General features: G+C 44.7%; 1 protein-coding gene across 1 annotated transcript in view; it reads right to left on the bottom strand.

The window, feature by feature from the left end:
• The window catches only part of cdh13 (cadherin 13, H-cadherin (heart)), a 382,402-nt gene that overhangs the window by 207,474 nt on the left and 164,928 nt on the right, over window positions 1–10,000 (bottom strand). The window contains exons 5-6 of the mRNA XM_031564913.2: window positions 3,992–3,997; window positions 3,460–3,612 (exon numbers count right to left, since the gene is read on the bottom strand). Of these exons, the coding sequence (XP_031420773.1) occupies window positions 3,460–3,612; window positions 3,992–3,997 (159 nt within the window). The remainder of the gene's footprint in view (window positions 1–3,459; window positions 3,613–3,991; window positions 3,998–10,000) is intronic.

Below are 10,000 nucleotides of genomic sequence, written 5' to 3'. Positions count from 1 at the left end.
TGTCTGCTTTCTCTGTTTTGCATGTTTTCCCAGGACTTCCCGTGGACACCTAATCGATTCCTCCACCCACCGATGCATGACCGGGGCACCGCCCTTCATAAGCAGAGAGCTGGGATGTGGGGGTAATCGGAACCAGACAAGAACGATCTATGCAGACTCAGACAAGACCAATCTATGCAGATTCAGACGACATGCGCAACTCCAGATCTGACCGTTGTCAAGTTTTCTAAACCACAGTGTTCTAGACCACAAACCAAAGTATACCAGGATGAGGATACCCGTCGTGTTTAGAAGACTAAACATCTTGGGCAGACTCTGATCAGACACACACACACACACACACACACACACACACACACACACACAGACACACACACACACACACACACACACACACCAACACACACACACACACTGTAAAACAGCCAAACAGCACTGTTAGTAGGGTCCATGTCGGTGCTGATGAACTTTGTTTCAGCTCACACTGGTCATTCTTGTAAGCACTGGCATCTTATACTTATCACTGCAGTGGAGCTCCAGGGACTTGTTACTTACTGGTCAGTGCCTCTGGCACCTTGCACTGACCACTGCTAAGTACCACTAGGGGGCGCTCCAGAGCTCTGGTCGGTGCTGCCACCAGCCAAAGACTAACATAGGAGGAAAACCTCATGAAAGGGGAATTAACATTAGCCATAGAAAAAACAGAGTAGCTCCGTCCCAGTTGTTCAGGACGTCATTTAAAATGTTCCTTCTTTTTTCTGAGTTTACCTTCTTATACATTTAAGCTTTTGTCGTCTTTGGTTATAGTCGACTTTAAATGTTACTGTAAGATGTGAAATTAGTTTTTATGTCTGAGTAGTTTCTTCACATTACAGTCTAACCACAAACAGGAACTGATCAATTCTCAGTGCTATGCTAATTATATCTGTCTGAAAACAAATCAATTTAGCGTCTTAGGTTTGTGATGTTCTCTAGCGTGAATAACAAAACAGTTTGGTTCACTTTTGGGTCAATATTGTATTTCCATACCCCCCCCCCCCCCCTTTAAACAGTGCAATGCATATATTATCTGTGCTTTTAATTATTTGTTGCATTAACACTGCATTAGCTTTCTAAAGTCTTGAGCATTTGAGCTAGTCCCCCACCGGTTACCAACAAGTTTCAAGAGATCATTCTGCTTAAATGATCACCGTTAGTCATAAGTAGATGGTGGGGCTGATCGGTCAGTGACCACTGACTTAGTGCAAGGTGTCAAAGGCACTGACCATAAGTAACCATTTCCTGGTTCTAATTAGTGGTTAGTACACAGTGTCAGTGGTCTTAAGACCAGTTTTAGCTTTAACGGCTTCTGTGCACTTTTGTGAGAGCCTCACTCTTCTGCCTTAAAGTGAAGAGTGAGGAGCTGGCTGTTTATTCTCAGCTGAGGCTGACAAACCAAACACAACCTATTTGATTTGAAAGATAACTCGGGAACCCACAAAGGCAGACTTGTGTGTGTGAATGGTGTGTGTGTGTGTGTGTGTGTGGGGGGGGGTGGGGTGGGGGGGGGTCACTGAATCAAAGACTTGCTGGAATCAACGGAGCATGGTGGTTCGAAAATCAAAGTGCTTGTATTGTCTTGCCTATTATAGGGTGAGCCAATGACTCCTCTTTTCTCTCTGTTGACATATTGTGTGTTTTGCGGGGAGCTTTGAGCTTCACTGCAGGATTGTCTTTAAAATGTCATGGTCCATCTCAAAAATCTGAATGCGGTAAAAAAAAAACATGTTCGAGCCACAACAAAGTTAAGGCAAGAGAGACAAGCCTCTCTTTCTCTATCTCTCGCTCTTGCTCTCTCTCTCCCTCTCCCCCTCTCTCTCTCTCTCTTGCTCTCTCTCGCTCTCTCTGTCTCACTCACACTCACTCGCTCACTTTAATCCACCCACATACTATTCCAACACATTCTCCTGTACATTCTCTCAAACTTGCACACAACAGCTGGCGATCTCTCAGTCAAATCAACCATTCCCAGACACACACATTTGTATACCCATCATTCTAGGGACTCGCCCTCCAGCATTAACTGATAAACTAAACTAAAAGTGTGGCAAATACCTGAGTAGTTTCTTGTAATTTGATCATCTGGGAAAGGCTATCTTTGGAGGCATTGGTTTGTTTTGCTGTGTTTCAGGAATAATGCAATTCTATGTGCTTGATGTATCACTGAGGGTTTTTTCAAAGTCTGAGCTGTTGTTGTTGCAGCATAAAACCTGTATTGACTTTTTCTCATTTCTACCTAGTAAACAACTTCTTTATAGTTAGCAACCATCAGACTCTAACAACAATACAGCTAGCCAGTGCCGCTACTAGCCATTTTGGTGCCCTAAGCATAACTCCTTTATTATGAGGGACACTTTCTTCCAGGTGTGCCGCGCGCCAACAGCTGACCAACAATAATGGAAATCGCAAGGTTTCATTAGCCATACCATAAACCTATTCATTTCAGTGTATTTTGGCAAACCACTACTGTACTTGCTTGGATGTATTGTTCATAGTAATAGTCATGACAATTATTACAAGTTTCTCTCAAATTTCATGTTGTTTTCTTGAAATAGCATTAGACCAAGGCTGCTACAAGTTTCACCTGTTCGTGTTGGCGTAACAAATGCTTGTGGAGTCAAGTGCAGCTGAGAGGCGCTTGTCTCCAGGGCACAGATTACACTTAACTGTTATATTTTTCTCTTTTCACGGATACAAATAAAAAAGGCTGTGATTTGAATACGGGACTGGAGCTGTCCCTGACGGGACAAATCAAAATCACCCATAATATTTCGGGATGTCCCGGACAATTCGGGACGGTTGGCAACCCTACTTGCACCTACGTTATAACATATTTGAGTGTGCTAACATTAGCAATAACGTCAGCTAGTTCGAGGTGTATGCATAGGCTAACCATTAAATTAGCAGCACATTTCCCGTATTTAACAATGATTACACATGGACTTACCTGAAAGTGATGCATCATCTCGCAGTTTCTTTCTCTTTCTTTTGTCTGCCCCTGACTCCTGTTGTCTTTTTGAGGCCATTTTCGAAAAGTTGACCTAGCCTACTTTCAAAGTTCGCTGAGATAGGAAAGGGCACCCACGGCCAGCTTGGGAAGTTGAGTGTGTATTTTGGGGGGGCACCAGCGTAACATTTTTTTAGCAATTAAATATATCTCTTGTTCTGCCTGTTTTGTGATATACATGCCTAAACGGTGCCTAATATTTCTATATGAAATAATATCGGCATTATAATTATTATAACTATGATGATTTTTCAGTTGCCTATTTTTTGGTGCCCCCACAGGAGTTGGTGCCCTACGCACAGCACTAGTTGGATCCACTGTTGGACCTACACAATGAGTCAGTGAATAGTGAAAATATACATAGCATCTCTCTTGCCTGAAGAAGAGCAGATCACCTTAGGGTGGTCACTTACCTGGTAGGCGGGGATGACCTCCCGGTCGAGGGAGCGGCTGACGGACACCTCGCCAGTGTACCTGTTGATGCTAAACACACCCACGGGGTCTTCATCCGCACCAATGCCTGTCAGACGAAAAGTGCGGTCCGAACTCAAGTCGTTTGGGATGACCTGATGACACACACACACACACACACAAATTGAATTAGGACAGTCAAAAGTCTTCAATGAAATTAAATAGTATTAGAGGTATTTCATTATCAGAAGATATAAATACATTCAACTAATGTATGTGGAAGTGGCACAATAGATTGCCTGAAACTATGTTGAACCTTAGAAGTATTGATTGCCGTTGGACTGATCATGCTGTCACTACACATGTCATAGAATCAATAACTTGACAGATCAGTACTGCTTTAATGCAGAACTGTGTTGCAATCCATGTTATGGATCATCTGGTTATTTTGTCATATGCATGCAATGCACACACACACAAACACACACACACACTCACACACATACACACACCGACATAAACCATGATACTCACATGTGACTGGAGACAGCAAGATAATCCACAGACGTCCCAGCAGGCAGGAGCAGGAGGTTAGAAACAAAGAGAAGATCCAAACCATGTTAGTCTCATGGTCTGATGACACACACACACACACACACACACACACACATGCACCTGCATAACTGGCTTGTTTGAGGAAAAAGCCTCAATTTGCAGATGTATCCTAATTTATCCATACTTGATGTTTTCCTACAAATTATCACAGCAAGTTCAGTGAATTAGTAAGACCACGCTAATGAAGGGACACAAATAGTAGATCATTTAGTTCTTTTATGTACCAAATGACAAATATCATTAATGAAATAAGCCACCAAGCTCAATGGTAATGGGGCCCTAGACTCTCAGAGCCCGACAGGCTGTGACACATCAATGTGTGCCAGTGCTGAACCTCATCAGGAAAAACTGATATATGGATCATTATTGCTTCTAAATAAACCAATTTATAACCACTAATGACTAAGTACCAAAAATAATCCCCTATGAAAGCAAATCCCTGACATAGACGCATCAAGCCACCGGACATAAAACACACACCATATTTGGTTTTTCACAGTTGAACAAAGAACAACCATGCAAATCCGGTGAACAGGAGTGTGCAATATTGCTTCACAAAAACTGCCAACTCCAACTCAAACAAAACCTCATATTAAAATCTCCCACTTGAGCTGTTTATCTATCCTGCCCCAAAGATCCTGTGCTAAATGTTATTTATTTATATTTTAATTTCATAATTACAGGGTCAATTACCCTGGCATATTATTATCTGCACAAACACACACACGGTGGCTGGGCTCGCTCAGAGGGAGGCCGCAGCATGTAGTCCCATCCCATAATACCCCAGTGTTTACTGGGGAGACACTAATGGCACGGAAATGGGAGGTAATGGCGACGGGGGGGCTAGGCTCGCCCCATTACTTGGGGGCATGAGAGAGACGAGAGAAAAAGTGCTGTGGGTGCTATCTCACAGAGCAACCCATTTTATATACTTTATTTGATTCCATATTACAAGTCAAATTTCATCAGGAATCGAATTTGCTGAGTAGACCAACAAATTTAAGCAGTACAACAGTCCATCATGGGTTTAACAGTTCAAGGGTAGAGATAACATTGTCTCTTCCAAATAAACATGCTTCCTATAATTGCTGACATTGAGCAGTACTTTGCCAACTGTTTGGCCAGCCTGTGAATGTGACTTAGGCTGCCAAAAACTAGGACAATCAACCGTCATTATTCGGAGAATGATATTTTCGTTTTTGGCACAGTATGATTCTTCCAAAAACAGATTGAAGGCACGCGATATTTCAAACATTTTAACATTTTAATTGTTTTGTCATTCTGAGAAAACGTGAAGATGCCCGTCATGCAGCAATCAGACGGGTGAATTGAGGGATTTCAGGGTTTGAGGGAAACTGCAGTGCTAAGTTGTATTTAGTTGGGAGAACCTGCAGGCAATGCTTTTACACAGAAGGTAAGGATCTCCTCACTGATGGTGGCATTACTGTAGATGGTGTGTGATATGGAGCGGTCAGCGAATACCAGCTTTGCCATCTTTCCCTGGAGTTTAAGGCTGGATCAGTAGTGCACACACACACATACACACACACACACACACACACACACACACACACACACATACACACTCTCTCACACACACACACACACACACACACACACACACACACACACACACACACACACACACACACACACACACTCACTCACAGATGCTAGAAGATCTCTCTCTTTCATGTACAAATAGAAGAACCACCCTCTTGGTCCATTTATATTTCTTTGAAAAGTGAGTCAGTATCCTCTACCCTGTCCTTCTCCTTCATCTTTTTCATCTTCTTCTTCTTTGTCTTCTTCTTCTTCTTCTTTGTCTTCTTCTTCTTCATCGTCTTTGCCATCTTCTTCTTCTTCATCGTCTTTTTCTTCTTCTTCATCGTCTTTTTCGTCTTCTTCTTCTTCTCTTCCCACGCTCTCATTCCCTCCTCCTCTCCCTCATCTGGCTCCGGGCTCAATGATAGCCCTGGAGTGCATGCGTCATCTCAAAGGTTGCCATGGAAGCATGGCTTTCAGGCCCCGTATTATCGATCCTCCACAACAATAAATACATTTTTCTGTTTTTGTTTGTTTGTTTGTTTGTTTTTCTCTAACATTGTTAATGGACGGGCTATGAACACCTGCAGAGAATGCTAGGATGAGAAGTAGGCCACATGAATAAAAGAATGCAGCACTTTGGAGCTAGTGGCTACTGAAGTAGTGAGATGGGACAGGTGACGGTAGAGAGGGCTGTGTGGTGTGTGTGTGTGTGTGTGTGGGGGGGGGGGTTTGAGTTTTAGACGGGAGTAACAGAAAGTGCCAGAAGAAGTTTGGGATGATCAAGCGTGTTCAGGGGTGTGTGACTGGAGCTGTTGCTGTGGTAATTGATCACAGGGGTCTGTGAGTGTGTGTGAGGCAAACGGCCGGGGTGGAGAGGTAATTTACTTAGCTAGATTGTTTATTGCAAACACACACTAACACATCCACATCCACATACAGAGGGGTTGTGTGCATGAGTGAATACATAACACACTCACATACACATACACCCACAAATACAAACATACCCACTCACTCTCTCACTCACACTAAAGAAAAAAGGCTGAAGCACACACACACACATTCAAACACACTTGCTTACTCTCTCTCTCTCTCTCTCACACACACACACACACACACACACACACACACACACACACACACACACACACACACACACACACACACACACACACACACACACACACACACACACACACATCCCCGGCCTGCTCTGCAGTCATTAGGCTCCCACAGAGAAACATCCTTGTGGGAGCAGCTCACCTATTTCAATCAGTCCTCATTACCAGCGCGCTAGACTAAAAAGAGAAGTAGACTTGAGCTATCGCCTGAGACAACTCCCTTCACACACACACACACACACACACACACACACACGCACACACACACACACACACACAAACACACACACACAAACACACATTAGACATCAATGCTGCACAAATAGAAAGACACAGCAGTCACAGACATATACAGTGTAGAGTACACTATACCGTATACACTATACTCACACAATGCAGTCACACACAAACACACACACACACAATGCACTTACACACACACAATCATGTCATTCCACTGCTTATAAAGTGGCTTCCCACTCAAGGCCTTCCTGTGCTGCAGAAAGTTGAGATGCCAGACCTCACCTCTGGGGCTTCTCTAACAGCACTCCAAACTATTTCAGCAGTTTCAAAGTTGCTTGAGACTCGGGGAGGCATGGGGGGGTAGGTGTGTGTATGAATTAGTAATGCAACCAAACCCAGGGCTGTCACTCTGAGTGCTTTTCAGTGTTGGGGACGGAGAGCAGGAGAGCGAGACAGACAGAGAGGCGGAGACGGAGACAGAGACAGAGAGACGGAGACGGAGAACAGAGTGGACACACGCAGCTGTGGCCTCTTAAGTGAGCAAACAGAAGCGGCCTGAAGATCTCCCACAGGAACACTTGGCGTCTGGCGGAACGTGCTGGAAACCTCCGGAACCGTCTGGCCAGACACCCCTGCTGGATTTATAGGGTCATCACCACCCATCACCCAGACACAAACACAAACACACACAAACACAAACACACACATACACATAGACAGAGACACACACAGACACAAACACACACACACACACATAGACAGAGACACACACAGATACAAACACACACATACAAATAGACATACACACACAGACACAAACACACGCATACACATAGACAGAGACACACACAGACACAAACACACACATCCAAATAGACAGAGACACACACACAGACACACACAAACACACACACACACACACACACACACACACACACCCCTTGAGAGGTACTTAAATTTGTTACAACAAGGTCAGAGCTGGAGCCATTAATGACAATCAGGGGCCACTACTGATTGGTGCTTCACCCCAGAGGCCATTAAAAGGAGAGAGTGAAGAGGCCCCCGCTGGCCCCGCGACTCCTTGATGAGGGCCGGTGGCCCATCAGCCAATCTCCAGGGAGAACAATGCCCTAATTAACAGCTCTGATTGGCCACGGGCATCATCAGTGGTGGAAAGCACCGCAAGGGGAGAGAGCAGAGCCAGGGCCAGGTGTGATAAATGTCGGCCACTGTTGGAAGTGCCGTTAGTTTTTTTCGTTCTCTACTTTTTTTCTTTTCGCTCACTCTCTTCATCTCTCTTCATCTCTCTCTCTCTCTCTCTCTCTCTCTCTCTCTCGCTCTGGTGGAAACAAGAATAGTGGTGGAGTGGTGTTCTACCAGCAAATGGAGAACGTTGCTCGGTTCAGGGGGAAATGGTGTGTAAGGGAGGGTATAGTTACCATTAATGACTTCGGGAGGCTTTGGAAGTGTTTCTTTTCGATGGTTTTCAAATGGTGTTTGAAATAAAGGTAATCTCTCTCTCTCTCTCTCTTTCTCTCTCTCTTTTTCCCAGTCTCTTCCTGAAAAAAGGTTCACGGGTTCACAGGAGAGTTTCAGCTAGCGCTTACTGCATGTGAGGAAAAACACCCTGGTGCACACACACACACACACACACACACACACACACACACACACACACACACACACACACCAGTTTCAGCTAGCGCTTACTGCACGTGAGGAAAACACACCCTGGTGCACACACACATACACACACACACACACACACACACACACACCCACACACACACACACGACACACACACACACACCAGTTTCAGCTAGCGCTTACTGCACGTGAGAAAACACACCCTGGTGCACACACACACACACACACACACACACACACACACAGAGAGAGAGAGAGAGAGAGCAAGAGAGAGACAAAAATAGAAGGTGAGGAGGAAAGAGAGAAAGAGAGAGCAAAGAGAGTGTAGAGAGAGATGAATGAGTGAAATTAAGAGGGAGAGGAGAAAAGAGAGGAAGAGAGTGAAGAGAGGGATGAATGAGAGAAAAGAGAGAGGAAAGAGAGTAAAGAGAGGGAAGAATGAGTGGAATAAATAGGGAGAGTGTGGATAAGAGCGGCCTAAGGCAGAGCCCACTCTCAGGAGTGTTTCCTTAGCGATGCGGGCGCACCGGAGGGCACAGCGCCACACCAGGACAGCTCTGTTATCTGCCGAAGATGACACGGCACTCCCTTCTGAGCAGCTCAGACGCCGCCGCGTGTGTGTGTTTGTGATGTCTGCATGCTAAGATCCTGCTTCCATTCCACTTGTGCATCACACAGACATGCACACAAAGAGACAGCGTGTCTTCCTGAGTTTGACTTCGACAAAATGAGCCGACCGTCCCAGGCCCAGCCAGTCAGCATGCATTACCGATGGCATACGTGTCTACCCTGTCTGCAATGCGGTTCCTGGGACACTTCCTGTGTTCTTAGAAGACAGGAAGGCTTTGTGTAAATAGAACAAAATGACAAGACCTCAGAGTTTTGTCCTCCGCAGGCAATTACTGCTCTATTTGTAAACGCTCGCTGGTGTTAATGGCATAATCCATTCTTTCTGGGATTTTTAGTGCGTAATTACGGACCAAACAGAGATTAACGCATGGCCGATGCAGAGGGCAGTGTAATGTGAGGCTTAGCGCTGTTGAACTAAGCTTTGATTAACATTTTCTCTCCTCAATGCCCTTCCTCAAGCTCCCTCAATGCAGAAAGCTGTCTCCTTCCAAACTTTATTTTCACAGTTGAGGCCCGACCCAGATTCACTCTCTCTCTCTGTCTTGCTTTCTTTCTGTCTTTCTTTCTATCGCTCTCTTTATTTGCTTTACTTCTTTCTTTTTTGCTTTCTTCCTCTGTATCCCTCTCTCCCTCACTCTCCTGCTTTATCAGCATAAAATTGGCATCCTGACCACATACTTACATACAAACAATCTTTCTTTCTTTCTCATTCTTTCTCTCTCTCTTTCTGTCATTCTC

This window comes from Clupea harengus, chromosome 3 (genome assembly GCF_900700415.2).
Source record: "Clupea harengus chromosome 3, Ch_v2.0.2, whole genome shotgun sequence".
In the NCBI taxonomy this organism is placed as follows: Eukaryota; Metazoa; Chordata; class Actinopteri; order Clupeiformes; family Clupeidae; genus Clupea; species Clupea harengus.
The sequence above is the reverse complement of the archived record's forward strand: the minus strand, read 5'-3'. Positions and strand labels throughout refer to the sequence as shown.